The sequence below is a fragment of the Ursus americanus genome, chromosome 34 (assembly GCF_024610735.1).
Source record: "Ursus americanus isolate L20-20 chromosome 34, mUrsAme1.1.p, whole genome shotgun sequence".
Classification (NCBI taxonomy): domain Eukaryota; kingdom Metazoa; phylum Chordata; class Mammalia; order Carnivora; family Ursidae; genus Ursus; species Ursus americanus.
The window spans coordinates 9,452,064-9,470,609 of NC_142160.1; the positions used below are offsets into that span (position 1 = coordinate 9,452,064).

At 44.6% G+C, this 18,546-nt stretch overlaps 1 protein-coding gene across 4 annotated transcripts in view; it reads right to left on the reverse strand.

The window, feature by feature from the left end:
- The window catches only part of DMRT1 (doublesex and mab-3 related transcription factor 1), a 102,036-nt gene that overhangs the window by 40,628 nt on the left and 42,862 nt on the right, over nucleotides 1-18,546 (reverse strand). For 2 of the 4 annotated variants that reach the window (XM_045772607.2, XM_087858775.1), the window contains one exon: nucleotides 3,096-3,240. In XM_045772607.2, the coding sequence (XP_045628563.2) occupies nucleotides 3,096-3,240 (145 nt within the window). Of the gene's footprint in view, nucleotides 1-3,095; nucleotides 3,244-18,546 lie in introns of all 4 variants that reach the window. The other 2 variants (XM_087858776.1, XM_087858777.1) reach the window with 1 other exon arrangement.

Here is an 18,546-nt window from a genome sequence, read left to right on the forward strand (position 1 = left end):
GAACATCTCAAACTTCATGTGTAAAATTAAACTCCTAATTCCCACAAACCTGTTCTCCCCCTCATGGTCTACTTTACGTCAATAAACAGAAACTCCAATTTTCTATTTGGTCAGATCAAAAATTATAGAGTCACTCCCACTTCTCCCTCCCGGGCACATCTCAAATCCATCAGCAAATCCTGTTGGTTCTATCTTCAAAACAGATCTAGAATTAAACCACCTGTCATGACTACCACACTCCTACCCTCACTAGGTCACTGCTACTTTGTGCAACGACTACTGCAAGGCCTTCTACTGGACTCCTTGCCTCCACCCTGCATACCCACAGTCTGTTGTTACACAGCAGCCAGAGTGATCTTCCAAAACCACAAGACAGACAGGTTTCCCTGGTTACCCCTTTGCTGGAAAGCCTGCAATGGCTTCTCATCTCACTTGAAATAAAAGCCAACGTGTTTGCAAGCAATGCTTTACAAAGCCCTACATGACTGGGCCTCACCATCTCTCTGATCTATCTCCTGACACTTTTCAGGATATGGAAGGAGGACAAAATGCTTCCTAGCCTATTTACCAAGAAAAACATTAAACGGTAGCAACATGGCAAAAGGAAGTTTCCCTGGAATCCCCACCACATTCTATTTGCATGTTGCAATTTTCAGCAAAAGCAGAGGAAGACTTTGAACTGGGACTCCTTTATATGGTAAAGAGAGGTTAAACTTCTCTTTAAAGAAAGTGAAGAAAAACTGATTTAATGGACAAATTTATACTTTAAAGAAAACATTAAACCTACTGAAAAACACTGTTTTTCAAATTACTTACAACAAGTCCCCACTTAGATCTTCCAATCGTAACTTATTTATTAACATAACCAACAAAAGCATCTCAACCCATACCTGATGGAAGTGATAAATGCAACTGGTTACTGGCCAGCGTTTGTCAGCTTGTCACAAATGAATACACTGCTGTCCCTCCCCACCCACCGCACCCTGCCACCAGCCTCAGTCCCACTCAACAGAGGGGCCTGTTCCGAATGCCTACCTGTGTCAATGCTGATGATAAAACTGAGGATCCAATGCTCCAAGAGATGACCCCTGGGGTGTCCCTTTAACCCCCAAACACAACTTCCTCTTCCCACTTCCCTTCCCACTTGCTCTGTAAGCATTCTATGCAACACAGAAGCCCCAAATACCATGTATTTGGAAATCATAAAGCCACATTTCTTTAAAATATTAGCTGAGAGTTGGATTTTCTACTTATTCATATTTTCCTCCTTCACCGCAATTCGAAAGCAGATATTATGGAATTTCACTGTGGCTCTTCCTAGCTAACTCCCTCAGGTGTGAAGCTAGTAGTGAGGGAGAAGGGTACCAGAAGGGTAGGCCTGAGGCCTCCTCATGCTTTCAAACACATGTATCACCAGCAAAAATGTAAGAAACCCTTACTGGTATTCACCCTGTCCCTCCTGGTGAGCCCTGGTGCAGCCAGTCCTTTCTGTCCTAGACTGTAACCTCTTTCCTTCCAAGCCTTTTCCTTTTCTGCCATAAATTCAAATGCCTTCTGCTCCTCTTCATATCCGTCCCTTCCTGCTCTAATAAATTTCCTCTTATCTTTTTATCTTACTGCCCTGCTCTGAATTTACACCTTTCTCTCAAGAATGTGAGTGCTTCTGGAAATAATCCATTATTCCTGGAGCAAGAAGCTCAGGCAATTTCTTCCTGAAAGTAGGTTTCACTCCTAATTTTCTGTATGAGCAAATGTTTCCTTAACTGCTTCATTGCTAAATTCTGCACTGACTCCACAGACAATGAGTTAGGATCCCAACCCTCTAGGCTGGTGTTTTGTTACAGACTAGCTAGCTCACTTAAAAAATAATACCTGATTCATTCACTCATTTGCTTAACCAATAAAAGGCATCACAGCAGGTAAAAAAGTATGTAAGATGTATTCTCTATCCCTAAAGAGCTGAAAAGCCAGATAAATACATAGAATCAAAGATAGTATGAAAGAAGGACCATTATCGGCATACATTCTATGGTATGAATATTTATAATATGGAGTTGTGCTTGTCCACTAACGAAAGTCAAAGTGCAATCAATAACGTGTACCACAGTCCCTCTACAGTTCACACTGATCCGTTCCCTTGTCCTCTGTATTCCACATTAATGAAATCCTCTTATTTCAGTACAGCAAATAAAGCACAACTAGCCCAGCTTTTTTAGACTTTCTTGCTCTGAATGTGAAAATCAAAGCATGGATCTTATTCTCGTTCTCTAAACACTTGCTTTACAAAGAAACAAGTTCTCTGTAGAGTGTCTAGTTATTCAGAGGACAAACCTCTCTTTTTATTTAGCAGAGGGTAAGTTCCAATAGTCAGTTTACTATCAAGTCACATACTATTGCCTGATTTCTACTTATAGCCTCGACTGTATGCTTCTCACTTTCCTGATCAAAAGATAAAACTTAAATACGAAGAACTTAAAAACGGGGCCTGGAAACACAGCAGTCATAAAAGACCTGCCCATCGCCGCAGTGTAAATGCTGGGGAGAAGGTTAAAATTGAAGTTGAGGAATTGTGTATTTCAAAGTGCTTTGGTTCATTTAACAGTCATTTTTTACTTTAAAGCTATTATATCAGAGCTTTTTTGCATTGCTACTGCATAAACTCTGAGATCTATTGTATTCAAAAATGTTTTATTATTTCCTCCCCCAAAAGATGAATATGCCTTCAATTTTAAAATGGAAAAGTACAGTAAAAGTATTCAATACAGAGAAATTCACTTCACCAAAAATATCAGGATTTGAGCCATATTTTCCTCTGAACCTGTATTTCATAGTGTTATTCCTGAAAATACATTTTTTTAGCTTTTGATGGGAGTCTCTCATTTTATTCTTGTCACTCCAGGTATTCAGAAAAGAAAAACGTGATATTAAAGCAAAAGCATTCCATAACGGAATACCATAAAGGATACTCACAGAGGAGTCACACGGCAATCTCCCAAGCACTCCTGACTTACAAGACCTTAGAGACACCTAGAAACCCAGCGTTGGCTACTCATCCTCCCTCCACCCCAATCCAGGCTGTGCATCCGGACACCTACCACTGGCTTTGGCTTCAGAGTAAGAGGGGCCGTCCTCGAAAGTGAAGATTTGGGACACACTCTGGCCCAGGTAGGAGGGAGGCGGGTAGTAAGAATGCATCCTGTACTGGGAACTCACTGCATGGCGGTTCTCCGAGTTTTTCATCTGCTTGAGAAAAAAAAGAAGGAATACACTGAGCCCAAAGTTGCATCTTACAATGATTACAAGAACTGCCTGATTCTTTAAGAGGATAGACTATTGATGTTGGAAGTATCCTCAACCATGAATATGTCCCCCCTCTCCCAGTACAATGATCCTAGAAACTAACTGTGCATCCTTAAGGTGACTTTTCTATCTTGGGGTCCCCATGAGAGCCCACGTGAAGCCCCATTTGGTCATATGATACTCAATTAACAAGCACTAAGGAAAACAGAGCAATAGAGAGGGGACAGCACTGCCTAGGAGCCAACACGTCGATGTAACTCTGTCTAGTTATTTAGCCATAAGCAAGTTATTTCCTCCCTCACTTTCCTTCATGTGTAAAACAGGCGTCTCACCTTGGTTACCTGAGTGTTCTTATAAAAAGAGCATTTTTAAAAAGACAACATGCAAAACGTGTGTCAGGGTAAGCTGTTGTCATTAGCGCAAAGACGCGCCTGATACTGTCCTCAACGTCTGTTCCCACCCCCCTCCCTTTCCATGCTCTTACTGTAGCAAAAAAACCCAAGTCTGGGTTCTCCACTTCCCAGACCCTCCTGTCAGCAGGGTCCTGGAGGTGATGTGGATTCAGCGAACAGGACATGTAGGGAGATGTTCGAGGCAGTCTCTGCAGTCATGTGTCTTTCTGGCAATCAGACTCTGCCTTTGGGACGCTGGGGCAGCTTTTCTGTAAGAAGCAGCTCCCCACTGCTTCCCGACCTCTCATTCAAAGCTAAGGTGATGTGACCTGAAGGCTTATAAGCCACCCCCCCGCCCCACTTCCGCAAATATGCAGAACTGTTCTGTTTCCTATCCTTTCCCCCGGTACAGACACTGAGCATTACATGTGATCCTATCTTCCCAGCAAGAACAGATAGACTTCAGTTATTTTATACTGCATTTAAAAAATTAAATTCAGATGGTATTAACTTTATTTAAAAAGTCAGTTTAAGGGTATGTTCATTTGGAAAAATCAATTCTGTCCAAGAATTAAACAGTAAGTTCAAAATAATGTTTTTCAATCAAATAATGCTACTTGATTAAGAAAACCGTACTAACATGAGAGGCTGGCAGGGTAAACTTACGTACTGGGCTTCCTTAAGATTATCTATGAAGTTTGGACAATTTTCCATGAAGGCCTATGTGTACTTTGAATATCTGGCACTGCTTGGTGGAAAGGCCTGAGCCCCTGACTTTTGTGGGCTAATTTGAGAAGCTCAAGAGACTCATTTTCAACCCTCTCAAGTGCTCCCCAGCAGAAATGAATGCTCTGACGGGTGGATTACTTCTTGGAGAAGCCAAGACGACTCTATTCCAATGGATTATTTTCTCTCAGTTGAAGTTTATCTAGCAAGTTTCCTTTATCCTTCTTACTTTCTCTGAAGCATATGACATCTCTTCAAGTTTAATCACACAATTTTCATCTCTTACTGTCACATAAATCCTTACTAAATAAGACGGCGAGCAAGCTATACTTGGAAGTAGCCAAAGGGGAAAAACTGGCTACCCTTAATGAGTGACCCCAGGTCAGGAGAGCCACTAAGGGGCCATGAAACCATTGAAGAGGGCAGTGACACTCAGTGGTCACTTAACTGCACAGAACCCTGTTGTCAGATAGGCAAGTGCTTCCCAGGGCTCTTTCAATGTGTATGCAAATGGCCTGGGGGAAGCAGATTCGGATTTGGTAAGTGTGCGGTGAGGCCTCAGTCTGGCACAGTCCCAGGAGATGCTGATCCTGCTGGCTCAAAACGCTCATGCTGGTGACAAGGGACTAGAGTAAGTGATCCTTTCTCTCACACTTCACACCTTCAGGGGCCTGCAACCAAAAAAGGACTTTCTAAAAAAACTCTTCTGACCCATTGTTTATGACTGCCAACTTTCCACCCGAACGGAGGGAGAACAGAAATCACGTAAATAGCACTGTAATTTTTCATGATTTTTCGTTTTAATACATGAGATTCCACAGAGCTAAAGGAATTTTTTCAAGGGTCTGACACCTCTAGAATTGCTGCAGTGGTAAGACCAAACTCAAACTCTCTTCAGATCAAACAGCCATTTCTGCCTCTGCAGACTCCCTCAAGTCCATTACACAGTCTGCGTAATGACCTCAGAGCGAGAATCCAAGGGTCAGCTCTAAGGCACACAGTGCCGAAACACAAATGAAGCCTCCCCGCCACCCGCCGCAGGTGCTGAGCGGGTCACACTTCCTTCTGGTTTGACAACATCTGCAAGTCAGTTCTTCAAGAAAAATGCTTTTCAATGTTCCTGTGTACAAGTCAACTGACAGGATTTGACACCGGCAGGCTCTGCAACAGGCTGGATTTTTTTTCTTTTACTCTGAATTTGTATAAAGCTTCTTTTCAAAATGTTGAAAAATGTTCACCGTGCGTCTAGAGCAGCGATCAGCCAACTTTTTTGGTAAATGGCCAAACAGGAAACATTTTAGGCTTTGCAACCCCAGGGTCTCTCGACAACTGGCAAATGAACAGGCATGGCTATGTTCCAATAAAACTTTATTTATAAAAAAGGTACACTGGTTCACAACCTTCTCTCCCACTGGAGGAAAGGGAGAAGATCACCCAGCACTGATGCCTGGGCTCCACCACTAGAGTGTCTGATTTCACTGGTCTGGGAGGAGCCTGGCCCTAGACTATTTCAAAGCTTCCCAGGTAATTCTTTTTTTTTTTTTTTAATTATGTTCAATTAGCCAGCATCTAGTACATCATTAGTTTTTGTTCTAGTGTTCAACGATTCATTATTTGTGTGTAACACTCAGTGCTCATCACCACACGTCCCCTCCTTAATACCCATCACCTGGTTACCCCACCCGTCCAACCCCCCTCCCCTCTGTAACCCTCAGTTTGTTTACCAGAGTCCAGAGTCTCTCATGGTGCCTCCCTCTCTGCTTTCTTCCCATTCAGTTTTCCCTCCCTTCCCCTATAGTCCTCTGTGTTATTCCTTATGTTCCACATGTTAGTGAAATCATACGACAATTGTCTTTCTCTGCTTGACTTATTTCACTTAGCATAATCCCCTCCAGTTCCATCCATGTCAATGCAAATGGTGGGTATTCATCCTTTCTGATGGCTGAGTAATATTCCATTGTATATATGAACCACATCTTCTTCATCCATTCCCCAGGTAATACTTATGTGACATCAAGATTGAGAACCAGTGCCCTAGATGTACCAATATATTTCCCACACCCAAGAAGTATGAAACCCTAAGATCCCCAGTATTAACTAAAAAATGCAAAAGGTTGAGTCTGATAGACTGGTCAACTGCTGTCCATCTCAAGTTGTATAGTATTTGCAAAGAGAGTCAAATAAATTATAGAGTTCTCTTTTTTCCTTATTTAACTAAAGCTTACCAAAAAATAAAGTTTCAAACCCATGAATATTATTTTTTTCCTTTAATTCCTCTTACGTTTCTAGAAAGCATCAGATAACAAGGATTATTTAGAAGTAGGAATTGAAAGAGTCGAATTCAAACATTGAATTTCCTTAATGAATCCCAAGATCACTGAGCTATAAAAAGACTTCGAGGAAAAGAAAAAGATACAAAGGGTCAGACTCCATTTGAGGTTACTAAAATATGAATTTGCTGAAGCCATTTATCACATCAGCCACATTCAACTTGAAGAATAACCTACAAATAACCATTCATGTGTTCACCTGGACACAAGGATGGTTCTATGTACAGCTGACTCTTGAACAACACAGAGGAGGTTAGGGGTGTCAACCTCCCATGCAGTCGAAAATCCACATATAACTTCTGACCCTCCCAAAATTTAACTACTAAATAACCTCCTGTTGACTGAAGTCTTATGGATAACATAGTAAATTAACACATATAAACAGTATTCTTAGAAAGAAGTAAACTAGGGGGATAAAATGCTATTAAGAAAACAGAAGGAAAGGAAAGCACATTTACAGGCCTGTATTGTACTGACCAGAAAAAAATTCGCATGTAAGTGGACTCATGGGGTTCACACCTGTGCCGTTCAAGGGTCGACAGTATTTCCAAGTGCATGTGTAAAGCTCTGAAACGTGAAGCTAAAATCACAATGTGACTCGTCCAGAAAAAGGCACGGCAGAATGTGATTCCACACGCTAGATCCCTTCTAGTTCCCTTCAAACTCTTTTTATCAGTCCTGGCTGCTTTTGGATTAGACAAGTGCGTAAACAAGGAAACGTTTGAAACTTGCTTTACTTTAAACCAGTAGTACTTAACTGGGGGCAATCTGTCCCCTGGGGGATATCTGGCGACTTTGGGAGGCACTTCTGCTGGTCACAGCTGGGGTGGGGAGGAGAAGGGTGGGCCGAGGACATCTAGTGAGGAGAGGCCAGGGGGCCTGCAATGCACGGGATGGCCCACACAACAAGAATTATCCAGCCCAGCATTTCAAGAGTGCCAAGCTTGAGAACACTTGCTTGAAACTACCCTAATCCCTGCTCGTGCTCAGCCCCTCACCTCCGGCTCACACGGCAAAGTTCTACCGAGGGACAGAAGTTGTATACAAATTAGAGGCTGCGTTCAGGTCTGCTAAAAGGCGATTATTTTTTTCTTTTATGCAGGGCGGCCTTGTTTCTTCTCAAGATTTTACTTTTTGTTCCCTTAAATTAAACAAATGAACCAAGTAAAACCTAAAAACCCAGTACTCCAGTGAGTTATGACTCCCATTATTATTAGCATGTGGTAGCTGGCAAGCAAGAGGCATGTTTTATAATCTTATTACCCACCTCAAGTCTCTGAACCAGAGTGTGACCTACAGATAGGAACTGGGCTGGTGGGGAACGTGCATGGTGTTAGCATTAACCCCAGAGGACCACCTAAGAGCTTTGGGTTTTATTTTATTAAACTGTTGAGGACATACAGCACAATAAATCTGAACCACAGGTTTCCTTTTTATATACCTTAGTCACTCTTTTTTATAGTTACAATAAAATCCCAACAGAACATAAAAATGTTAGACCCTACTTCCTTTAAAAAAAAATCCTAAATACCGTTCACTGGTTGTCTGGGAGCACTTCGGGGGAGGAGCATGGACTCGCCCTGAACCGCACGCTCCATCCAGGCTGGGGAGGTTCGTGAAGACCAGCCTACACTCTCGCTGTCTGCGGAGCCCGGCTCAGCCGCCAAGAAACAGGGCTGGACAGCAAAGGGAAAAGACTTCTCGAGAACCATACGGGATAAAATTCCTAAATGCAAACCCCGATATTTAAAAGAATAGTGAGGGGCGCCTGGGTAGCGCAGTTGTTAAGCGCCTGCCTTCGGCTCAGGGCGTGATCCTGGCGTTCCGGGATCGAGTCCCACATCGGGCTCCTCGGCTGGGAGCCTGCTTCTTCCTCTCCCACTCCCCCTGCTTGTGTTCCCTCTCTCACTGGCTGTCTCTCTGTCACATAAATAAATAAAATCTTTAAAAAATAATAATAAAAGAATAGTGAGAAGATGCCCTTGGCAATGATGTGTGGTTTACAGCCATTTAAGTTGCAAAAGCCGCATTTGCGATGAACATTTGATTTTATGAACAGAAATGTTCTTCTGAAAAAAGGCAGGGCTCTTCACATGCTGTGGAATTCCAGGTCTCCTGGTGACGTGAAGAATGAAGGCTGGGGGCTGGACTTTCGCCCTCATTAAAGGATTTCTTTAGTTTTAATAGAAGCTTCTTTTCAAATCATCCGGATGGGATGCCTGTTCCCATGCTCACCCAATCACACACTGTGAGCGCTCTTCGTCCACAGACCTTACCTGTGCAGGTGCTTTACCCAAGGGCAAGTGTCCATTCACCTCCTGAAATACACACCTCATTCTTCCTCTGGGATGCCACATGTCACAGCTGGAAAGAATTCTTAATATACGAGCTAAAAATGATGGCTACTATGTGCACATTTCAGAGATGATGGAAACATTAACACAGCAAATGCTGACTCTTGGGACACAGCCCATCCCTCCCCTCTTCCCTTCTTGTGCCTCGGGGTCCTTTGGGGATCAGCTTTCTCTCACCTAATCTTCCTTAACTTCCTCCGCTGGCTCAACTTGCTTTCTCTTTGGGGCTCATGTTACGGAATGCCCTCCACGCCCCTTCCCAGTGGGAGGAAGACAAGGGGACAGCAGGTGGAGACTGGCCTTGTGCCAACTCAGGTCCTTGCAAGAGATTCCCCCAAAGCGTGGGTGGACCTCTCCAGTGAACCATGGGGGAGGGGGCTGTGTTCGAGGATCAGCTGAAGAAGCTAAGAGCTATGCACCCAAAAATAGAAGGGAGGCTCCTCAGAGAGGAGGTGGGAGAGAAGAAGGGGGGCGGAGAAGAGGATGGCCCTGCGGTATGGCAGAGAGGACAAGCAATTAAGAAATGATACATCTAAGACGCTTGAAGCTGTGAACCCCACAATTCCCAAACCTCCAGAAAGTCTGTGACACAGGCAAACACAAAATAAAAGAGTGAAAGGAAAGGAGCTCAATGTCAGGTCTGGATTAACACCAGAGTAGATTTTAAACACGTGAAAAACAGCCATAAGATATACCATGGAAAAATTAGCAAGTTGTTTGGAAACACAGAACCAACACTGACCGTGAGAACATAAAGCAAGCCTCCCTCAACTCCCAGAAATCCCAGAGGGCCCCTAAGAGTCACATCACTTGGGCACACACTTTAAGGGGTAAACACCCCACCCACAGGGGTCAGGACGAGAAGCGCGTTTATCAGTGGCCCGTTATGCTTCTCCTTATTATACAAAACAATTAACATAGGAATATTTCCACACTTTAAAAAACACAAATTAATTTTTGCTTAACTTGTGCCGCTCATCAGGTTGTTTTCGCCATCTGCATCTGTGATGCTGAGCAAACAGGGTTTACTCCTGTTCTGACAGTATTTTCCAAAATGCAGCACTGTGACCATGAGTGACCTAATTCAGCAGGTTGCAATCAGAGTTTAAAAAAAAAAAAAAAAAAAAAAACCAGTATAGAAATAGATGGAATGAAACCAAATAGGATAAAATAGAACAGAAATCTGAAAATTCATTGTATATGGTATGAGCAAGAACTGTTGCATGAAGTGTTTCACTTTGTATTTATATGTATGTGTAAACAAACTCCATCACAATATAAAACATTTCTTACTGTTGGGTCTCCGTCTAAAATGTCTGAAAGACATTGATATATGAATCTGGTAAAAGGAAGCAAGGGCTTTCAAAGTACACACAAGAAAAAGCACATTTTATAAAATGACTCCTTTTCCTGGACTCTGGAAAGATTCAGATGCACTTTGGGGGCTTGCAGAGAGAGAGGGGTGGTCTGTCGGCCGACAGCCTCAGCTGCAACCAGCCCAGTGCCGCCCTCGTTTTCCGAAACCACACATCTATGCAGGATTCCAGCTCCTCGGTCAATACTTACATCTGTTTTGATTCACAAAACTGAACCACAAACCCTGACTTTGCACCTGAAGTCATACAGAGCTAGAGAGACATGCAAGCACCATTTACCTGAAAGCCAACCACACACACAGCTGCAGTGAAGTGGCTGGTGGAAAAGGGCGTGAGAAGTCTGCATTTTTATAACTGGGCTGCTAACTATCCAGGCACAGGACTCCCCATTTCCGCTAACATGGCGAGTCTCCGAAAGCATAACAACACCTCTTCAGAAAGGCAGTGGGGGCTTGTGATGGTGACATTCTTAAAGTAACTTTCTTGAGAAAATGTTGGTTCTTGACTACAGGACTTTCAGAGGAGGAAAGTCAAATAAAATTGAGTACATTTACTGAGAGATACTACAGACCTGTCCTGTGTTCTCACGGAGTCCTCGCAGCATAATAATCATTAACATAAGAAGAACTAACCACTCAGAGGGATCAAGTAACTGGCTTCCACTCATAGAGGGATTAAGCAGAGAAGCAGGATCCAAACAAAGCAAGTCGGCCTTGGAAGCTTCTCTACTAACCTCACCGCCTTTTCCATTTTAAATCAAGATGTCTGCTGATTATAAAGACCTCCTCACTGCCTTTGGCTTTTACCAGTCTGTGTATTCACTGCTTCAAGATAAAGTAAGAAACTTTTTTGGGGGGTGGGGGGGAGGGAGTCTGAAAATGAGATGACAACAGGCCAGTAATCATGTATTTGGGAACTCTGATTTTAGGACCAGAAGCATTAGAGACATCCATATCTGTTCCCATCTTGATGGACAAACTTAATTAACCTTTGCTACTCTGTTCCAATCTACTGTTTTAGACAAAACTAGTGACCCACAAATAATATGTTACCATCAGAATCTCAACGTTGGGCTGTGACATCAAGAGATATAGCCCTATCAGCAGTATCGGGAAATAAGCCACTTGGATTAGCTGCTCTAAGAAATATGGATTATATTCATGTCACACATGAGCTGTCAGAAACATTAGGATACTTTTAGCATAAATCAGCAGTGTGAAGGGTATCTTATGAGTACTGAACATGACAGACTGCTCAGAGGGCAAGGTGAGACTGTCTGGGGCCTGCTTGTACACGTGAGCACACGCACAGACTCACACACTTCACCCGAGCTGGTATTAAAAATTCGAATGCTGGCTGCTGAGGGGTGATGGGCACGCCCAACTCACGCTGGGTTAGCGGCATGGAAAGGCCCCTCCAAGACTATGCTGGACAGCCCACCTCTAAGTAACCAAAATGACACAAGAACAACCAAAAATCTGTTTCCCTAAAGTGCTCAGAAGAGGGGGTAGCAGGAAAGGGGACAGGATGGGAAAGCCAAAGAACCATGCTTGAGGACCATAAGCTCAGTGATTTAAATTTGGTTAATCCTATGAAGACACAGGAGTCTCCACTTTCTCTAATATATTAAGTCTCAGAAAACATCATATAAGGTACGTTACATCCACTGAAATCTGAAAAGACCTATCATAAGATATAAGAAAACATCACGTAACACCTGTCAAGACTTCTTGCAAGGAAAACCAAGAATGCGTGCTGCCCTACTAGGAAGGTGGCAATATAATGGGAACAGACGTGCCCTCTGCAGTCAGGTAAACCCCCGCTCAAACACAATCCCCCTCTCAGCAGCTGTGTGATCCTGGCAAGTTACTTCATCTCCCTGAGTGTCTGTTTTCTTACCCACAGAGGAAGTAACAATCCCTGAGGGCTGCCTGTAGGGGGTGAGCGGAATGGCAGATATGAAGTGCTCAGACCATAAGGCTGTTCAACACCTGTCCTGCTGCACGCTCCCCGTCCCTTCCCCCACAGGGCCTCTCTCTGTGGGCGCACCAGTGGGACAGTGGTGGTCACACTCCAGGACCCCTCTTTTGGGGTGCCCTTTCCCAGGTATGCCAGGGGTCTGCTATCAAAGGGGGAGACAGACAAACCTTCACATTACACACTTAAGTATTTTAAGTATATAAACCTTTTGCTCGGTATTTGAAAGAAACCTCCCTTCTCTGAATTTTTTCTACTTTTCAAATCTTAAAAAGTTGAAAACCCAACTCCAGGCCCTACTCTGCCACTGTTATATACACAGTGAGAGAGAGAGAGAGTGAGAGAGAGAGAAGAATGTGCCTTCTTGTTTTTGGAGCTCATATCATTACTCAAGACGGGATTATCCTGTCCTTCCTTCATTCTCCCAGGATTGGCTGGTAAGAATGACTAACTGCCAGAAAGAATGTTCATGAGAAGGAATGAGATGAAAAGATGTGAAAAAATGAGGATGTAATCCCTTTTTCCCAGTTTCTCCCTCTTATGAACCTCCTTCCCAGAGGCTGTGCACGGCCAGGGTGATGCCCACAGGACGCTGGGAGCAATCTGTCCTGGGGGCGGGCAGTTAAGGGGTCTATTCTCTGTAGAGAACGGTTAAAAAGTAATAAAACTCATGGGGCACCTGAGTGGCTCAGTCGGTTAAGCGTCTGACTCTTGATTTTGGTTCAGGTCATGATCTCATGGGTCATGAGATCAAAACCCGTATTGGGATCCACGCTCAGCAGGAAGTCTGCTTGAGTTCCTCTCTCCCTGCACCCACCCCCCATGCTCTCTCACTCTAAAATAACTAAGTTAAATCTTTAAAAAAAAAAAAAAAAAGGTAATAAAACTCATTCAAGTCATTCTGCTTTGAATTGTCACCATCCAATGGCAATTCTCAACAATAGCGGTGTTGAGATCCTGGCCTCGCCCTGCCTCCTGCACACCACTGAGCAGGGACCACGTCTTCACAGGGCATCACAGCCCTCCCCAGGAGAGCTCCAGACTCCACCACAGCAGTGATCAGAGAATTCCATGTGTCCTTTGATTCTCCTGTCATGCATTTCCCTGCAAGGCTAGCACAGTGCCGGGGGCAGAGCTGGGACTCAATGAATGGTCATGACGAACATGTGAATGAATTTCTTTTTTTTTTTTTTTAAGATTTTATTTATTTATTCGACAGAGATAGAGACAGCCAGTGAGAGAGGGAACACAGCAGGGGAGTGGGAGAGGAAGAAGCAGGCTCATAGCAGAGGAGCCTGATGTGGGGCTTGATCCCATAACGCCGGGATCACGCCCTGAGCCGAAGGCAGACGCTTTAACCGCTATGCCACCCAGGCGCCCCGAATGAATTTCTTATACATGCTTTGTCTGTAATATGGTGGAGATTTTTTGATAGTTTTTTTTTTTTTTAAGATTTTACTTTTAAGTAATCTCTACACCCAACATGGGGCTCAAACTTACAACCTCGAGATCAAGAGTCACATATTCTACTGACTGAGCCGGCCAACCAGGCACCCTGGAGATTTTTCGTAACCCTGTTCTTTTAACCTTTCTATTGTCATATTCCTCATATAGTTTTTTAAAAATAAGGCCAACCAGCCTCTCCTATGCATTCCCTTGATTTTGGTCTTTATGCAATTAATGAGGGACACTTAGCAAGCCATACAAAATGGGCTCCCAAGAAATTTGAGCCTCACCCAGCCATGTACTTAAACACTCTGAAAAGTAACTAATTTTGTGTCACATTCACATCTGCTTAGGAAAAAATGTAAGCTAAAAGGGCAAACATAAACAGATAAGATTTTGGCCACCAGCCCAACCAAATCAAATCTGAAAGCTTTCAAGAACTGTGATCTAATTATCTGGTTTTCAAGCAGATTACAGAATCCCCAAATGACTGTATTATTTACTAACCTGATGCTATTGTGTCAGAGATCAGGTTGTGTAACAATCTCGCAACAGACTGATAATGTATTTCTTTCTGTCTCTGATTGAATACCAAGCAGTCCCCGGGGGACACGAGCCCTTTGCAGGGTTTTCCAACTTAGTCCAGATCACACTGAACTTGTGTTACAACAGACAAGAACCTGCATGTACAAGAGTCTTTTAGGTTCCTAAAAGCCTGAGGTAGCTTCCACCTGGACTGCCTGGGCGCTACTGGACCACTCTAGGCAGGCCGAGAAACAGCCCCTCAGGAAATGCAGGATGCCCAGGATGCCCTGGATGCCCTCCGTCAGTACCGCCTGACCCCAGGGCCAGGTTTCCAGAGGCCGCTTCTGCCATCTTCTGTCATCTTCACGTTTTCCACTGAAATACTCTGCACAAAGCCCTGTGCCCTGCGGCCGTTAAGACAGATTCCTCAGCCCACCTCTCGTCACCTGTCTGGGTTCAGCTTCCAAAATGCCCACCTACTCCCTCAGCTCTGTTCCAGGCCCAGAGCCCCCCAGTGGTGCTGATTCCTACCCACAAACCCTCTCGCTGCCACGAAGTCTTCATAATCTGTGAGACGAAACCACAAGTCCTCAAGAAGGACGTAATAAACGCCAGATGATGGCCGTCATGACCATCACTTGTAGTCGTCTGAAACCAGACAAGGGGACAGATGAGAGGCTGCACTCCTCTGGGCCACAGAGCTCAGTGGCCCTCTGTGCCCATGGCCAGCAGAAGTCTGCCCCCTGCAGGAGCAGGAGTGTGTCGTGAAGGCCCCAGAGGACTGGAGGTATTATTTTTCCTTCAAAGAGAAGGACCTCATGAGGAAGTAAGCGTCAAAAAGGTACAAATGCGGCTAGGATCTGACAGGCCACTGAAGGGAAACTTCACAGAAGAGGCAATGAGGCCCTGAACTTGGGAGAAGCTGCACACCTTCCTTTCACTGGCTTTAAACTTTCTGAGGTCTGTGGGGACTTTCGTGTTTCCTTAAGCAGAAGATTCTCCGAGACTGGCCCTCTAGTCCTGAGTCTTCACTGAACCAGACAGCAGGGCCAACTTGGGGTACACGGGAAGGAGTCCCACAAAATGCTGGGCTGCCATAAAAAGGAAGAAAAAGACCAAAGCACCCTGCCTGCCAAGAGTTAAGCTGGGCGTTAAGTGGACACAATCACTAAAAGCAACAGATGAAGACCCAGGGAACTCTGCTGTTGTCATGGTGACAGTGACTGACACAGAGATTTCCAGACTGTCTCTGGACTGCAGGCTAGTAAGACGAAGAAGGGAAAGAGACAGGGTGGAGCAGGGATAGTGCTGCTGAGTGAGGGCATTTACACAAAAAGAAATCCTCCCACCTAAAAGGATCATTTTATTTTCACAAAATGTTGGAAGGGCACAGTCTCAATAAAAAAAATTAAAAAAAATTTTTTTAAACTAAGCTCTATACCCTGCGTGGGACTTGAACTCATGACCCCAAGATCAAGAGTTGCAGCTCTACCGGCTGAGCCAGCCAGGCACCCCTAAAAGTAATTTTTTGAATTAAGTAATTGAGCTCTACAAAAAACTCCCTTGTCCTTATTTTCTCATTTCTCTGTAAAAAACCAGCACAGGTAAGAACAACCCTCATGAAGACAGTGAATCACTAGACACATTCCGAGTAAGTAAGATGACACCAACATCCACTGCAGTATCGACAATGAATAATGCACCAAGAACATATATGAGAACTGGGGGTTTTGGGGGGAAAATGGCAGTACCAACATTTTTCTGTGTCTAACCTAGATACCCCAAAATAAGCAACTAGAAAATTATTAGAATTATAGAGTTCACGGATGTGGCCAGATACAAAATAAATATACCCCATCATCTCAACAGAACCTGTAACACGTTCAGTCAACATACTTATATCTAATTCCCCTTTAAGAAACCAAATACAGGTTGTTAGCACTAACAGCCCAAAGCAAACACTCCATCTATTTTAATTAAGTTTTCCTAAAGGAAGAAACTGCTTGAAATATTTTAAATGGGATCTGTTCTCATAAACTCTTCTTGTGTCTGCTGGCAAACTTCGTCATTTATTCTTTCTTGAGAAAAGAGGCAGTTAGCGTCCATCCACAACAGATAGTGGCCAATACCCAGCTTGTTCTAAAAGGACAAGCCTCGGCTTTTACCTGCCGGCGTGGCGATAGTTTAGAGCCAGGCAGCCCCGGTGATCCCAAGACTGTTTGTGGAGAGAGCCCCTGACCGTGGGTAGAGGGCCCAGGGCTGGGGCCTGGCTGCCCTGTAACCAGCTGCATTCCACAGATCACTTCAACTTTCTCAGCTCAGACTTATCCAGGAATCTGAAGTGGCCACAGGCACATCATCCTGGGGTCCCTGACAGTACAGCTTGGTGGTCTGAGGCAAACACAAGATGCATCTCAAGTCTCCTTCTTGTTCCCTGGGAACAAGAGCCAGGTTTTAGCTACCTGCACCCCCCGCCCCACCCTGGGCCCTCCTGTGGGACTTCCAGGTTACAGAAGGGAAGGGGCCGCTGCTGCCCCCCCCCCAGTCACTTCCTCTCACTCTTTTTAGCTAACAGGTTGTTCTGAGGCTGAGCAATACTAATGAAAAAGGGGGGCAGTGTGAAAACGGCTCCATCAGGCTGCTTGTCGTAGGACTCAGAATATCAAAGGACAGGGGCTTCTGTAAGGCCCTGCCTGGCCCCTTGGCCCCCCACTCATGGAAGGTGCTAAGAGGGCCACCCCAGGAATGCTCACCTTCTCTGTGCTCCAAGCCCCAAATGCCAAAATTTTCTTTCCTTCCTGCCTGTAGCTCAGTTTCAAACCCAGGACTACTTAGATGCCCCCCCACTTCCCATCTCTTTGTCCAGGTGAGAATAGGAGCCTTCCCCCCAAGATCTGCTTCTCACGTTTTTGTCTGTTTGGCTCAGTGGCAGATCCCTAACACGCAGCAGGACCTCCGTGCATGCTGATCTAATAAACGAACACATCCAAGTATCCAAGTGAGGTGCATCATCAGAAATGGACACCCTTATCCTAAGACACTTCAGACTGAGCCCAGAATGTCCACCAGAAGGAACGAGATCACCTGTGTTGCCACTTTGACCACACCCGAACTGTGGTCCGAATGGGAGTCTACCCGGGAGTCTACACATCTGGTGGCCCCAGCTTCTGAAAAGCAATCCAGAGGTCCCCTGCCAGTGGGACTGAAAGGAGACCCCAGGTACAACTCTGAGTCCTCCGTATTTATTTCTGCTACTTGATATGCACCTCTCCCTTGTCAACCTGGTACAACATGTTTATTTAAGAGATAATGTTGCCGTGGAGGAGTGCACAAGGCAATAAACAGCTTTTGCAGGCAATTAAATGCAGAAGTGAAATTGAGCTGCTGGTCAGTGGAACCAGCCATTCATCGTGAGTCTGTTCCAGTGTCACAAATGTTATTTCTGTTTCACAACAGGACAGGAATCTGCGATTGGGCCACAAATCTCCAGAGGCTGGAGGCAGACCCAAAGCGAGTACAGCAACTCTCAGCATACAGGGCATTAACACGAAAGCGTCCTAAGATGCTGGGATGCTGACCTAGTACACTGTTCTATTTCTGTTAGGTTTTGCACTTAGTAGGGGCTCAATACTTATTTGTGGCTTGCTTGATTTTATAGGGACACTTACCGGAAACCTCGCCTTAACAATAAAAAGTCAATGGTTTCTTTCTGCAAATAATTCAATGCCCTCCCTACTGATCTCTTAGAAGACTAGCTTTAAAAAAAATTATGACGATTTGTGCTTCTGTTGTTTTTTTCTAGGAGTCACACATACTGATACACCGAGCAGCAAGGGGAGGGGGCTAATGAACAGAACGGTGGCTCGCTCTGGCAAGCAGCGAGGAAGGAAGTCAGTTCCTAGCAGAAGAGTCAAGACACTAGATGGAGGAGATGCTGCTGAAGATTCGGGCCATTCAGGCGGAGCCAGGGTCTGACCAAGAGAAGATGCAGTCAGAAGAGGCTAGCACAGGGCTCTCCGGACGCAGATGTGGAACACCTTCCACCAAGGAGATGAAACACATGACCACAAGTAAGGGAGCGCCCCCATGCTGCCCTCCCCCAAGGGAAGCTTCCACTAGG